The sequence below is a fragment of the Stomoxys calcitrans genome, chromosome 5, assembly GCF_963082655.1.
Source record: "Stomoxys calcitrans chromosome 5, idStoCalc2.1, whole genome shotgun sequence".
Taxonomy (NCBI): Eukaryota; Metazoa; Arthropoda; class Insecta; order Diptera; family Muscidae; genus Stomoxys; species Stomoxys calcitrans.
This window is the reverse complement of record NC_081556.1, coordinates 143,750,233-143,766,592: the sequence shown is the minus strand read 5'-3', so window position 1 is coordinate 143,766,592 and position 16,360 is coordinate 143,750,233. Positions and strand designations below refer to the sequence as shown.

The 16,360-nt window shown below is 35.2% G+C and overlaps 1 protein-coding gene across 1 annotated transcript; it reads left to right on the top strand.

Moving 5' to 3' along the window:
* Positions 1-5,223: 5,223 nt before the first annotated feature.
* LOC106090891 (anaphase-promoting complex subunit 2) lies at positions 5,224-16,343 on the top strand. The gene is given in 6 exon segments (XM_059368691.1): positions 5,224-5,315; positions 6,064-6,501; positions 6,648-6,740; positions 6,909-7,100; positions 7,165-7,842; positions 16,277-16,343. Coding segments are annotated over 2 exon segments (672 nt in total). The 5' UTR covers positions 5,224-5,315; positions 6,064-6,501; positions 6,648-6,740; positions 6,909-7,100; positions 7,165-7,208; the 3' UTR covers positions 16,315-16,343.
* The last annotated feature ends 17 nt before the right edge of the window (positions 16,344-16,360 follow it).

Sequence of the window (16,360 nt, the reverse complement as noted above, 5' to 3'; positions counted from 1 at the left end):
ACTTTCCAGAGCATCCGTCCAAAATGGAACTGTCCTTTTTCATACCGAATTTCACCAGTCTAAGCGTAACCTTGGGATTCCGGGTTTGATTACAATATCAATAGGCTTTATATTACTTGCAATACCAGCCTATGGTGTAAACCTCAGCAATCATCCCTGCACATTTGGTAAATTATCATTGGTCTAACTTCTTATATATGTATATGTAAAAAAGCTTTAGACAGTCAGGACCATGAACACACCCTTGACAGACGCGTTTCTATTACAATAAAATTTCTAAGATAGGTACAAGCAATCGGATACAAAAATTTGCCTCAGCCTATATAGTTCGCATGTAAAATTAATTGTTTCACTTCGAGATCCATGAAGAATTAAATTGTCAATAGGTTTCAGAGAAGACCAAAACACGTCTGTGGCCAAGGCGTATTTAATAGTGGGCTTTGGAAACAACTCTGGAGTTGATTCTTAATTCAACCAAAGGCCAAGGCGTATTTATAAGGTGGCCGCATCGGCGAATTGCTACAACAAAGCGTCTTTTTTGGGAACTTGATATGTCAAAATTTGTAAACAGGGCGAACAAAAATTCGATTCGCCTTGACATTTAGAATTTTCGGCAAATTTGCTTCGACCAATGAGAGCAAGAAGTTTATTAACTTTTGAGTGTCAAACAAGAAAACACATATTAAAAAATATTTAAAATTCCAATTAGCTCCAGAGGTTTTACCCACAAAACCTGCAATATGCCAGATTTTAATAGCTTTTCATTAGGTTATTGTAGCCGTAGATAGCTGCCAAGTGAAAGCTGATGTTGATAGGTGGGATAACTAGCGTATGGCTCAAATAGGAAGATTTTGGTAAAAGCTCAATCACTACAAGGTGGGGTTGTGTAGACCTTTTTGGATCTTAGATATACGTGGGATTTTCAGGTCATTTGAAGAGGACGGTTAAAGTTTGTTGGCTATGAGGATGACGTTCTCATCAAGGTGTGTGGCCGTTCAGAGTGCATATAGTATGCTGCCGAAATTGGCGTAAACCCCCGAAAGATCAAGTTGGTACTACTCACCTATCCTGGGTAACTTGGTATGTGCAGGGGACCTCTCCTAGATGTGATGGAGCTGCCGCTTTCACTACTGAAAGTCCTGAAAAGTCATTGCAATGTCAAGACTTTGACCTTGTGCTGGACACATCACGGACTTAAGCTTGATTTGTGGGGATAAAGAGGAGTCGTAGACGGCTGAGCACCTCTTATGGGATTGCCCTGAAATTGATTATGGCTGATTGTGGCTGCACATACACCTATTTCCCTGTCTAAATTATTTTCGTGCAATAGTCCTTTCGTCATTCTTGACTACTATAGCTTTAAATGGCATATTGGAGGAAACTTTATCAGACCGTCTGGCCGTTTTGTCATGCATGTTGGCTCCTAATCTTCATTATTATGTCTGGCATTGTACTGACGTACATTTTATCAGTGTTCTTCTGCGCTTTTTGAATCTTTCGGGGGCGACACAATGGACCTAAGTTCCATGAGTAAAGCCGATAGTGATAAAGTTGTTAGACGCGTGCCATTATATAACCTACGTTTTAAAACCATAACAGCAGCAAACACAATTTATAAAATATTTTTTTTTATAATTCAAAAATGAATTTTATAATTCAAAAATGAATTCACCCAACAAATTTTCTCTGCTGGGTTGATGCGGCCACCTGATAAATACGCCTTGCCTGTGGCATACTTTTTTTTCAACCTCTTTTAACTTGACTTTTTTGTTGCTATGTCAAAAAAAGTTTGTTTTTAACAAGGTAGTGTTACTTATGTCTGTTCTTGATTTAATATGTCATGAAATGGGATTAACGGGTTTTAAATATACATATATACAAATGTATGTATGTACATAAATACATATAATATACCGTCAGGCTGTTCATGTGCTTCTCTGTTCAAAGCCTACATCATGTGTCTCGCAGATACCGTTTTTAGAATAGGTATACAATTTCTTGTGTTTGAAACAAGAACTTATAAATTTGCAAAATAAAATCAGTTCAGATCGATTCGGAGTCGCAGAAAATCAGTAAGTTATTATTGTTAAATCTTTCTTACCTAACATATTATCCATTAATGTGTTAGCTCAACCATGAATATGCTTGTGATCGTGGTCATGTCATGACAAAAGGGTTGTTTACAAAAAAGAAGTGATTATTTCATCACATGACGCATTCGAATTTCATAACAAAAGAATAAAACATAAGATTCAACATACTTATTTTTTGAAAGTTGGTTTTATTCATACTTTCAATTGAATGATGGCGTTTTTAAATAGACAGGTTTTTAAATCTCTGTATTTTTCGAAAATTGACCCGTTTTACATTATAACATAAATGAATTAAAAATATCGTTATATGAGCATGGTTGATTTATATGGCATTTTTAATAGATTTGGCGGCATCAATGTAACCCTGTTGTTAAACGGGTACTAAGTAGTCGATAATTATACAGAACTTTAAAAGCTGTTGGCAACGATTCATGGTAACGTCGTCTTGAATAAATAAAAGAGTTTCAAATATGGTAATAGTTGGTGTATTATATTTTCTATCTAGTGCAAGTCATATGCCATATGTGCTGCAAAACAAAACGCAGAAATTGTAGTGCAGCATATCTAACAAACAACTTTTGTGTGCATTTAATCGTTCAAACATAAGCGGGCGTTTATCCAGTTTACTCTGTTTTTTGGACACAGATTTGCTAAGAGAGCCCTAAATAAGGTTTATTCACTTATTAAGCTGAGTATGCAATCTAGCGAAATTTTAGGTTGCAGCCAAAACAAGGTAGTGTTACTTATGTCTGTTCTTGATTTAATATGTCATGAAATGGGATTAACGGGTTTTAAATATACATATATACAAATGTATGTATGTACATAAATACATATAATATACCGTCAGGCTGTTCATGTGCTTCTCTGTTCAAAGCCTACATCATGTGTCTCGCAGATACCGTTTTTAGAATAGGTATACAATTTCTTGTGTTTGAAACAAGAACTTATAAATTTGCAAAATAAAATCAGTTCAGATCGATTCGGAGTCGCAGAAAATCAGTAAGTTATTATTGTTAAATCTTTCTTACCTAACATATTATCCATTAATGTGTTAGCTCAACCATGAATATGCTTGTGATCGTGGTCATGTCATGACAAAAGGGTTGTTTACAAAAAAGAAGTGATTATTTCATCACATGACGCATTCGAATTTCATAACAAAAGAATAAAACATAAGATTCAACATACTTATTTTTTGAAAGTTGGTTTTATTCATACTTTCAATTGAATGATGGCGTTTTTAAATAGACAGGTTTTTAAATCTCTGTATTTTTCGAAAATTGACCCGTTTTACATTATAACATAATTTTTTTTTTTTTTTTTTTTGGACTTTAATTGAAATGGCAGAGTACGACTCTATATGCCAGGTTGTACTTCCGAAGTTGGTGTCCCCACCAACTGTATATAAAAACACGTGTAATAAAATTACAGAATTAAAAACAATGTACAGTTATAACTGTACTGAGTATAACGATGACTATGCACCGAATCCCGAAGCGTCCACTTCAGACGAATTCTAAATGCAAAGTGTGATTATAACATAAATGAATTAAAAATATCGTTATATGAGCATGGTTGATTTATATGGCATTTTTAATAGATTTGGCGGCATCAATGTAACCCTGTTGTTAAACGGGTACTAAGTAGTCGATAATTATACAGAACTTTAAAAGCTGTTGGCAACGATTCATGGTAACGTCGTCTTGAATAAATAAAAGAGTTTCAAATATGGTAATAGTTGGTGTATTATATTTTCTATCTAGTGCAAGTCATATGCCATATGTGCTGCAAAACAAAACGCAGAAATTGTAGTGCAGCATATCTAACAAACAACTTTTGTGTGCATTTAATCGTTCAAACATAAGCGGGCGTTTATCCAGTTTACTCTGTTTTTTGGACACAGATTTGCTAAGAGAGCCCTAAATAAGGTTTATTCACTTATTAAGCTGAGTATGCAATCTAGCGAAATTTTAGGTTGCAGCCAAAACACTTATGTCGCCCCTGAAAAATAGTTGTGTAGGATACAAGATGGCGACAAACATCGATTTATAATTTTGGCTGTATTTTAATAATTTTTTTGTCAAATAATGTACATATCGGCTGTAATTAATTGTTTTTATTTGCGAAAAACTTTATTTCATGTTGCATGGTGCTATTACAAATACATTTTTATTCGTAGTTGCAAGAAAAATTCACCAATGCCTAATATGTCACCCTGTTACGCAAAGAAAATTTCATTTGAGCTGCGTACCTGCAAACGAATTTTTCGATAAAGCCCATGGCGAAACAATTAAAGGTGGTCTCATAAACGCGATCGCCAAGCTCCTAATTGCAACTAAGTGTTTGTTAGTGTTAACGATCTTGCTCACATGTACTTTCTTGGAGTGGAAAAAAATAAAATTTGTGGAAGCATAAATAAGAAACTATTTGTATATAAATATATAAATAAATATACTTCTAAAATAAATAAAAAAAATGTTTCTTTCATAACAAGCTATAAATCTGTACGCAGTAATTACGACTGTGAAAGAAAGTGTTTCGCTTTTGATCTTACAACAACATTATTTTTATACAAGTGGAAGATGCTGGCAATACCTTTGGAAAATTGTGTTTATTTAACTTATGCCAACGAAAATACTACAAAATCAAATTATTTGTACAAATAAAAGCTGAGTTCGTTTTTTAAATAGTTTTGTGTTTAATTATTTATTAATTTCGAAGGGGTGGATTTTTGTTGAAATTGCAACGATATATGTAGTTGCGCAAAGTCCCACTTGGCTGTCAAATTTCTGAACACTTCCTAATTGACATTCTAGTTTATATTCGTATTATCATGTAGTAGCAGCCACAGGATCAAAAGATTTATAATTATAAACGTGTAAAATAAAAATTAAGCCTATTAAAATGCAAAAAAGGGAACAAAATGTGAAAAAAAAACCATGAAACCACTTTTAATTGTTTCGCCATGAATCCAAACAAAGTATTTGACGTTCTATTGGGATTTCCAAATAATTTTGGAATTGGAAAATTGTATCAGCTGGGCTAGTGTCTTTACCTCGTATAATTTTGCCTAGTTATCACTATCGGCAGTAAATAATCGAAATCGATAACAATGAAATCCGGCAAACTGGGAAAACGTAAACAAATTAAGAAATAAGTTTCCAAAATGGAAATAGTTTGGTCTGATTTTAGCGAAACCTGTCTAATAATAAAGAGTGTGTAAGTAATTTTTCATCATGAACGTCAAAAAGAAGACACCGCGGAAATGAATCAATTTATTTTATGATAACGTCTCACTAGTCGAAAATCCTATTCCTAGCACAGATTTGGTCTTATATTTTCTATGGCAAAGTCTTGTTTATATGTCCATGCTACATTATCTTAACATTTTTGCAATTAGATCGTATCGGCAAATCTGCCTTTTCAACGGGATACATTTGATAGATAACGATTTTATTCACAAAACTTAATGAAGGCTTAAAATAGTTTTATTTGACAGTTCTATAAAGGAAATATGTCAAATAAACCTATTTCAAATCTAATAAGGCCGTGAGCATCTGCATATTTTACAAAAATTACAAAAATATCTGGAGCAGAGTAATGTCACACTTAAAATGTAAGCCTTAAAATCCCATCCAATAAGGGACTTGCACGGAGAAGATTTTACCGACCGTGTGAGTTGGATGTGTCCCATTGGTGATCCATTCCTAAGTAGTTTATCAGTAATTTCGTTATGTGTCACTTCTCAACGGTCCGTTACTCCGCAAAGTCAGATGTTTAGATATGCTCCTTAGACATTCTGGCATGTGTCGTGTAGTTGAAGCACATAAGCTTAACTACTGCGCGACTCCGCATGTAAACCGTGATTGTTTGGCTAGGCAATTGCTCCTGCTTTGTGAATGTCAAGAAAATATTGAAATTAGAAATTTATCATTTATAATTTTCTTTTTCCCAATTTCATTTTTAGTTGGAGACACCCGACTTATGCAGCGAAAGTGAAGAACCCTGGGAGTATGTTTACGAAGTGTTATGGTTTGAAATTGGCTCCTTTGTTCGCAACAAATTAACTCCCGCCTTTTGGTCTTGTTTTAAACACACACAAACTCTTTCAAAATTTGATTGCGAAAGCGAAACAGCGGATGACCTACAACTTCAGTATAAACTGTTTACAAATTTTGTAAATGCCGTCAAAGGTCTAGATCCCAATTATCAGGTCTTGAAAAATTGGACTCAATACGAGAGATAACAGATCACAGCCACTCGTTGGCAAAGCTAAATGAATTGTTGCGGTCTTCGTTGCTATCCCAACTGCACACAAATTTTAATAACGTGGTCTTTTCGTTTTATAGTGTGTTCTTTTGAGTCTTTTTTAAATTACATCAAACCGCTGATCAGGCTGGGCAAGGTAAGAATATGAAGGAAGTGATTTTTTTAAGTAGGAGTTCTCAAGTCCAAAAGTATGGAGAAAAAATTTCAAATCCATTTCTTTTTTAGTAGAAATCTATTTTTGCATTGTAAACTGCACGAAGTCTTTCTTGTTTTCCTTTTCAGACAACGAAGATTTGGAGGAATCCGGAATACCCTGCAGGAATCCGGAATACCCTGCAGTGTCTTTTTGCAGACCATTAATGAAGTTAATCAAAAGTGAGTTGATTTGGAACTGTTAGATCGTTTGGAAGGTCAATCAATGACACTTTTAGTACAGCTGCGCATAAAGCCACCATAGAAGCCATTTGAAGGCCTTGCTAACAGTATATTTTTCTTTTATTAAAAATTCAGTAACTAGAATACTAAAGACATTTTTTATTTTAGTGGCTCGACGATGTGGTCATTAGTTGGCTGAAGCAAGTTTTCCACAGCAAGTCCATGGCCTCGGATGCTATGCATGTCGATGATAGCTCTCGGACCTCGGATGCTATACAAAGTTTAAAGGTCAAGCTGACGTTTTATGTTTATGAAAATTATGCCATCAGTGTAATAAACCAATTTTCAAGTTTATTATAGGTAACTAGTGGAATTGATAATGTGTCGTAAAACCTCTAATTTTAGACATTTTGAAATTTTTTAGATTTTCCGGATTCCATACCAGCCGTTAAAGATCTCAGTATATGCATGGAAAAGATTAACATAAGGCGTCAGATTATCAACACTTTGAAAACCTCATTGGAGATAAGCATTTTACATCCGGGGGTAAATACCATGGATATTTTAATTGGCTATGTGGCTGCCATCAAGGCCATACGTTAACTGGACAGCAGTGGAGTTATTTTGGAAACAATAAGAAAACGTAGTGGTACTCTACGTTGTGTGGTTACAAGTCTAACTGAAACTGAATCAGGTCCCACCGATTTGTCGGAAGAACTGGCCAAAGGTGATGCGACCAAAGATGGTGGTACCGCAGGCAATGTCAACGATGAACTCAGTAATTGGGAAAATTGGCAACCCGATCCTTTTGTTCTGGAAAATTCCGTACAACCAAGAGCTGTAAATACCTCACGTTGTACCAATATCATCACCATGGTCGTGGATAGCTTTGGCAGTAAAGAATTATTTATGAGTGAATATCGAAATTTGCTGGCAGACCGTTTGCTTACACAACTGGCATTCAGCCCTGAGAAAGCGATAAGAAATTTGAAATTAAGGTTTGGAAAATCTCTACTGCACAATTGTGAAGTTATGCCTAAGGATATAACGGATTCGAAACGCATCAACAGCCACATACACAGTGATCCTAAATATGTCGAACGTGAGTTGAGTTAATTTGATAACATACTTCTAAACTTTATTTAAAATACTCCGCTTTTATAAAAAAAAAAACAATTTGATATTTTCTCCTTGATAATATCGGCCCAAATTTGGCCATCATTTAACAAGGAGAGGGTAGAATTACGCGAACCTTTAGCCAATGAGTTTCAGAAATACACCAAGTCCTATGAGGAATATAAAGGCAATCGCACATTGAATTGGCGCACTGTAATAGGTAAAGTTTGTATAAGCATTGAACTGGGCGAGAGAGTTGTAACATGACCGTTGGCCCCACACAGTTTTAAAAAATAAAGTATTTACAATAATTTGAAACACGATACCTACGGTATGAGTACACCAGCAAAAATAAGGGGCGCTGGATACTTGGAGCCAACTTTTAATATCATATTTGCTTTCTGGTCTCGAATACCTTTCTTTTGATACCCTTGTTGTGACTCCACCCGATATCTAAAACTTATATAGACTGTTACCTTCCAGACAAACGTACACAATCTATAAAAATTTTAAGAAAATCCGTTCAGCCAAGTATCATATAGTCATAATGGGTCTAATGGCGTTTTTGAGGAGTGGCGTGACCCCCTATACTTCGAACTGATTTTGTATGTCAGATTCGAAATCTACTCCCGAATACCTTTCATTTGAGCTCCATATTGAAACGAACGTCAAATATGTCCGTTTGGGTTAGGTTTGGGGTTGGAGCGGCCCGATGGGTACTTAAACAAAAATTTCGAAACCATATTGATATTATTCTCTCCAATACCTTTCTTTTGATTTCTTTTGATACCTGTCTCGATCGGTACACTTTTGATTTTGAGTTATGTTTTTGGCATAAGGGGGAGGGTCCGTCCCCCGTCCGGTATCGAAAAATTATATAGCCTATGTTTCTTTCCAGACCAACCTACACAATATGCGAAAATTGGTTCTGCCGTTTTTCAGTCTATATGGAACAAACAAACCGAGTCCCATTTTGGCCGTTTTTGTGGGGGTGGGGTGACACCCTTTACTTCGACATGAGTTTGTATGCCAGACTCGTAATCTGCTCCCGCATACTTTTAATTTGATTCCCATATTGTCCTTATCGGTCCACTTTTGATTTTGGATGGTGTTTTTGAGGTAATGGGGGAGGGTCCGCCCCCTTCCGTTATCAACAAATTATAACGCCTATTCCTACTTCGTGACCACATTCGTAATCTGCTTCCGAATACCTTTCATTTGAGTCCGATATTGTCATGATCGTCAAATAATTCTATTTTAAGGGGTTTTGGGGCTGGGGCGGCCCCCAGGTACTTGGACCCAACTTTTATTATGAAATTCGTACTCTACTCTATAATGCTTTTCATATGAATACCATATTGTCCCGATCGGTCCACTTTTATTTTTTGGTAGGACTTTTGGGGTAAGGGGGAGGGTCCACCCCCTCCCGATATCAAAAAATTATATAGTCTATGTTTCCTTCCCGATCAACCTACATAATCTGTGAAAATATCAAGGTAATCGGTTCAGCCGTTTTGAGTGTATACGGAACAAACACACAAACCCAAATTGAATTTTCAATACAAGATTTAGTTTTTTAATGTTAAATTCAAGACAAAAAATTCTTGTAAAATTCTGGTTTAATGGAATTAGAAAAAAACAAATAATAAAAAAGAGAAACAAAGAAATTATTAATAAGAATTCAATAACAATTATATTCTACATATGTTTATAAGATTTCATTTCAATAAGCATTGTCCTCATCCGTTAGAGCAACACTTATCATAAGGTCAGCGATTGGATACAATATTGTCCCAAAGCAATCTTATGCGATCCTAATTTCTTCACTTAGATGACACAATTTTCTCCCCAATTTAATCCCTGGACTAAGAATTCTAAAATCGCCCATTTTATGTTTGAAATTCGCGATGCCCACACCTAAGAAACTTTTGAAGCTAAGATATAACTAAAATACATGAAATATCGATAACAAAATCACTAACTCCATTCCGTTTTTCTTAACCTACTTTGTAGTATACAAACTTCCTATTTAAAATGGCTAATTCAAAGCTATGTCAATTTTCTTCTTCAGATTATCAAATTTATTCCTACTCCTACGCCTTAGAATCTTTTCAAGCTAAAATATAATGATATTAAATTAAATTTTGATAATAGAATCACTAACTCCATTTCACTTATTTTAACCTACCTTGTAGTATACAAACTCCTAGTCAAAATGGCAAATTTAAACCTATGTCAATGCTCCAAATCACCACAATTGGTCCTACCCCTACATCTAAGTATATTGTTATGCTAAAATATAATTAAAATAAATGAAATATTGATAATGGAATTACCAACTCCATTCCATTTTTCTTAAACTACCTTGCAGTATACAAACTTCCTATTTAGAACGGCTAATTCAAACTTATGTCAATGTTCTTCTTCAGATCATCACAATTAGTCCTACGTCTACGCCTTAGCATCTTTACAGCTAAATTAGTCCTATGTCTGTTTCTAAGCGTCTTTACTGCTAAAATAAAATTAAATGAAATATTGGTAAAGGAATCACTAATTTCATTCCACTTATTTTAACCTACCTTGTAGTATACAAACTTTTAGTTAAAATGGCTAATTTAAACCTATGTCAATAATTTTCTTTAGTTAATCAAAATTGATCCTCATCACCATTGTCTTCTGCATCTCCATCATAGTCAAATTCGGATATGGTTTTGGAGTCATTGAAGGATTCATCCTCCTCCACACCGTAATCAAATTCGACTATTTCATTTGACCTATTTAACGATTCATACACCATGGCGTTATCAAGTCCATTTGTTGTTTGGTCTTCGAAATGAGACAGCCATCTTCTCAAGCTCTCTAATTTGTTAATAACATAATTTTCTATAGCTCCTTTCAAATCAATTACGGATTCACACTCAAGGGAGGAATCATCATTTTCATTCTCTGTACCTTTGATGAAGATTTTATCAACCATTTTTGACCACCATTCACGTATGCTCTCTAATTCGGCACGATGATCATAATCTTCTGAATTTATGTCATCATCATTCTTATGCTCCATGTCTCCATGAAAATCCCTCTCGCATTCAGACTCAAAGAAGGAATTCTGTTCATTCCCATAACCTTTGCCGCGGATTTTATCACTTAAATTTGACCGCCATCTTTTTAAGCTTTCTAATTCGGAACTAAGATCACGATCTTTAAGATGACCGTCATCATCGTTATGCCCTATGATTCCTACCTCCGATTCAGATGCTATGACGGCATCCTCATATCCAAACGAATAATCCTTGAATTCATATTGCATTAGTTTTTTATTTACAACATTTTCTTCAATATTATAATAACCATTTTCTTTATCCTCATAGAACTCATCCTCAGATTCTGCGTCTAGGAGAATGTCACCATCTTTTATTGCTGTTCTTACACTTTTCATCAGCATGTCGATATCGTAAAACTTTCCTCCTAATTGTTCCAATACGTCCAAAAGTTCTACATATTCAAAAGTAGGTGTATCCACATTTTCCTCTTTATCTAAATCATTCTCCGATTCTGTTTTCAAGACATCATTCCCAACTCCAGTTCCAGTTCGAACTTCATCATGAAGTTTGTCTAATACATTATAAAATCCCTTTAATTTGCTCCAACTCTGAATATTTCCAAAAATATCATCACCATTTTTCTCCAAATCCTCATCAGTTTTGTAATTCGATGGCATTTCAATTATGGAATTATTTTCGGATTCCGTTGTCCACCAATCTGGATTCAACCAGTTGATTACTTCATTTATGCAGCCCACATTGAGTATTTTCGATTTTCTTTTACAGATTTCATTATTTTCAATTTTTTTTTAATTTACAAAATTTTTCTGCTTACACTTTTAATCACAGTTTAACAACTGACATTTCATTTCATAGATAGACATTTCGATTTGAGGAAATTGTAAAAACAAAAAATCATAGCCTTCCTTTGCCCAGCAAATGAATAATGAATACCATCACAACGCTCTATTTCAACGGCTATAAATTGAAAATATCTTCATGTTTTTACCCCCATTCATGTCTTTTGAAGTTGGCGTAATAGTATACAATAAAATTTCTTTGCATCACTGGCCTTTGCAAATGCAAATTTACCCATGAACATTCCATTAAGAAACAGGGGCAAACTTCTCTCATTTTAATGAGTGTTGTCCGATTTTAGTTTCAAGCTAAATGGTAAGGGATCTCCTTTTTATAGCCAAGTCCGAACGGAGTACCGCAGTACGACCCCTCTTTGGGGAAAAGTTTTTACACAGCTGCAAAATTTTTCTGATGTTCTCGCCATTCGAACCCAGGCGTTCAGCTCATAGGCGGATATGCTATCTTTATCCTTATAAAAAAAAACTTACTTGTAATTCTTCTTCTCTCTGATCAGAGGCCCTGGCCATGGTAGATTCATTATCCTATCGCCGAAGGATAATCTCATTGATGGGCAGTTTTTGTGAATTGGGTATATCATCTTCTATCAACTTTTAGACTCCCGGCTGGGATTCTACAATTATGCCATGCGATTGCCAAAAGGCCATACGCCTTCTTAAAACCAAGGGGGGTATTGTTACCAAAGAGCTCAAGTCATCCAAAGACCATTCATCTTCATACACAGCAAAAGAAAACAAACCCAACTTAATTTTTTTTTTAAGTCATAGGTATTCAAATTTACTTTTTGTTTGAAAATGGTATATAATTACTGCCTGTGTGGGAGCAACGGTCATGTCCAAAACTCTCTCGCCCAGTTCAATGCTTATACAAGCTTTACCCGTTACACTGAGCCAATTCAATGTGCGTTTGCCTTTATGTTCCTCATAGGACTTGGTGTATTTTTGAAACTCATTGGCTATAGGTGCGGGTGATTCTATGCTTTCCTTGTTAAATGATGGCCAAAACTGGGCCGATATTATCAAGGAGGAAATATCAAACTGTTTTTCTATAAAAGCAGAGTATTTTAAACAAAAGGTTAGAAGTTTGTTATCAAATTAACTCAACTCACGATCCACATATTTAGGATCACTGTGTATATGGACGTTGATGCGTTTCGAATCCGCAATATCCTTAAGCATAACTTTATAATTATGCAGTAGAAATTCTCCAAATCTTAATTTCAATAATTCAAAATTTCTTATTTCTTTCTCAGGGCTGAATTTCAGTTGTGTAAGCAAAAGGTTTGCCAGGAGATTTCGATATTCACTCATCAGATAACTCAATACAAATTAAAGAGAATCTCACATCGATGAGTTTTAAAATATTACAAGCTGCTATAAACCTGAGAAAATAAAATATGATTGCATCAACAGATTCATACCGAGGTTTAATTTATGTCAAACCCACAACAAATGGAGAACCTTTATTAATCGAAAGCCTTTCTAACTTGGAGAATTTTTTAATCACAATCTTTTTCATGTACAATCTCTCAATCACTATCTGTTCATACTTTATACTGAAACAAATACTTTCATTATTATTTATAAAGACATTATTTTTTTGCCACATCAATGCGCAGAGACTACTCGAAAAATTGATGAATTTCGATATATATTTGAAACGTCAGGAGTCGACATTATCTATGTGTCCGAAATTTGGTTTAGCCCCGCTGTGACAGATTGAATGATTGGTACACATGGTTTTAAAGTTTTTCGAAACGACAGATGTTCCTTAGGAGTTGGAGTCGCTATCTATGTTAGGAACAACTTCCCGTGTAAGGTTGTTCGAAAATCAGACACGGATGAGAACCTAGAGTCAATATTTGTGGAAGCAATTGCAAATTCACACAAGTTGCTTCTTGGATGTATTTATAGACCAAACAAATCCATACCATATGACTCAATAATAGACACTTTACTTGATATGTCCATGAATTATGATGAAATTGTACTTGGTGGTGATCTGAATTCGAATCTTTTCCGAGAATTGGCACTTATAGACTCTTTTACCGAAATGGGTATGCAATCCGTGAATACAAGCACCCCAACGCATTTCACTGCAAACACTAATAGTCGTCTCCTGGACATTTTCTTATTTTCTTAACGTATAATGCTGAACCACCACAAGAAGAAGAACCAATAAAATCTTATAATTTTAACAATATGTGTTATGGGACTTTTACGAGAGAGTTTTGTAAAATAAATTGGAACGAAATGTTTGCCATGGTTTCAGCAAATGAACAACTCGAATTTTTTAATGATAAAGTTCGATATTTACAAAATTGTGCAGTTTCGCAGCAAATGCCTTGTGCAAGAAGTCGAAGAAATAATTCTTGGTGTAACCCAGCTATAAAAGAATTAATAAACAAAAGAGATATTGCATTCAAAAGATGGAAAATGTTTAAGATGCCTCTGTTGCATGAATAATTTCGATCACTGAGGTCTGAGGCCAACAAGCCAATAGAGAGAAGCAAAAAAATCTACTATGCCAACAAATTTTAAAATGCTACAAATACAAAAAAGAAGTGGAAAACTATACAAGAAATGGGAATCGGTGAAAAACACCACTAATAAAATTTAGGGAACCTGATAAAATTAATGAAGCTTTGATAAAAGCGCCACATAACTTAAATGCCCAAAGCTCATCATCTCCCATTGGTAGTCCACCAACATAGGTAGTCCAATTCTGCTCATATCGAATGTACTCTCCATTTGAATTATCATGCATATACACCAGTGATGTAGCAAAATGTTGCCAGTCTATAAAGTCTGATGATGTAGGATTAGACACCATAAATCCAAAATTTATCAAAATTATATTAAAGATTATACTGCCATTCGTAACACATATTTTTCATACAATTTTGAGCTGGAAATATGCTAAAGTCATGCCAATCCCCAAAACTGCAAACGAATATCGACCCATATCAATCCTACCATTACTGTCAGAAGCTTTTGAAAGAGTTGTTCATCAGCAGATATATGTGTATTTACATAAACAAAAACTTCTTTCAAATAGACATCAGACTGTCTATCGACCAAAGCACAGCTGTATAACTGCACTTATCGATGTCACCGAGGAAGTAAGATCAAGTTTGGATGATGGAATGCTTTCCTGTCTTGTATTGCTAGATCAGAATGTGTTGACCATAGCATACTATGCAGAAAGCTTAAACATGTTTTCCACTTTCCAAGCACTGCAACCAAGCCAATATCTAACTACTTACGGGATCGTGTCCAGTCTGTCGTGGTAGGACATCGCGTTTCCACACCATTGCATATAATGCAGGGAGTTCCTCAAGGGTCCATTTTGGGACCGATTCTATTTTGTATGTATATAAATGAACTGCCAACCAGACTGACACATTCAAATATCCAAATCTATGCGGACCATGTACAAATCTATCTGAATTGCTCAAAGACAGAACTATTTCATGGAATAGAGAAGCTAAACACCGACTTAAGAAATATCAACATGTGGGATATGGAAAACAAATTGCACATAAATCCAAACAAATCAAAATTCATTATTTTTTCAAACCCCTGCCAGGATGCGGTGTGCGAATACCCTGTGCAAATTGGAAACAGGTATATAAAGCAAAAAATCTTGGTGTAATTATTAATCAAACACTAACATGGAAGGATCATATTTATCAGCCACAGGCGAAATCTTCGAAATGTTAAGAACACTCTATAAAACACATTTATCCACACCCCAGAACATCAGCTCGCTTTCAGCGTCATAGGCTACAATGGCACTAATTCGATATCCGCATTCAGGGCGAAGTGTCCCCACCCTAAAAAGATATTAGAGAGTTAAAGAAGGCGCAGGGGAGGGGGCCCGGTTCGACTAGTCACAAATAAAATAAATCGTTATCATAATTGTAATCGTTGGAGGCCACCGTAAGTTAGCAGAGGTTAGCGTATCCGTCTATGACGCTGAACGCCTGGGTTCGAATCCTGGCGAGAACATCAGAAAAAAAAATTTTTTTTCAACGGTGGTTTTCCCCTATTTATACTGGCAACATTTGTGAGGTACTATGCCATGTAAAAACATCTCTCCAAAGAGGCACGCCGTTCGGACTCAGCTATAAAAGGGAGGCCCCTTATCATTGAGCTTAAACTTGAACCGGACTGCACTCATTGATATGTGAGAAGTTTGCGCCCTGTTCCTTAGTGGAATGCTCATGGGCAAAATTTGCAATTGTAATCGTTAATAATGTCGGAAGTACCAATTTTGTGACTGCAGCCAATATTTCCGCATAGAATTTGTTTCTACAAAAATATTGAATATACTTTTCAGCCCTCCCTCCTAATAATTATGATCTCTAAGTGAAGTAATTATCACCGCAAATTTCTGTGTGTATTTGCTCTATATATGTATTTTTAAAGAAAACAATATTGATATACTCTAATTATCACCTGTCTAGTTTATTTTTCCCCGCTTTTTTTTTCTTTACAGGTTTTCCGGTCTTATATTGTTGGTATGTTAACCATTGAACGCATACACCACATGATGCCTCCAATGGTTTGGGTGTTGTATACA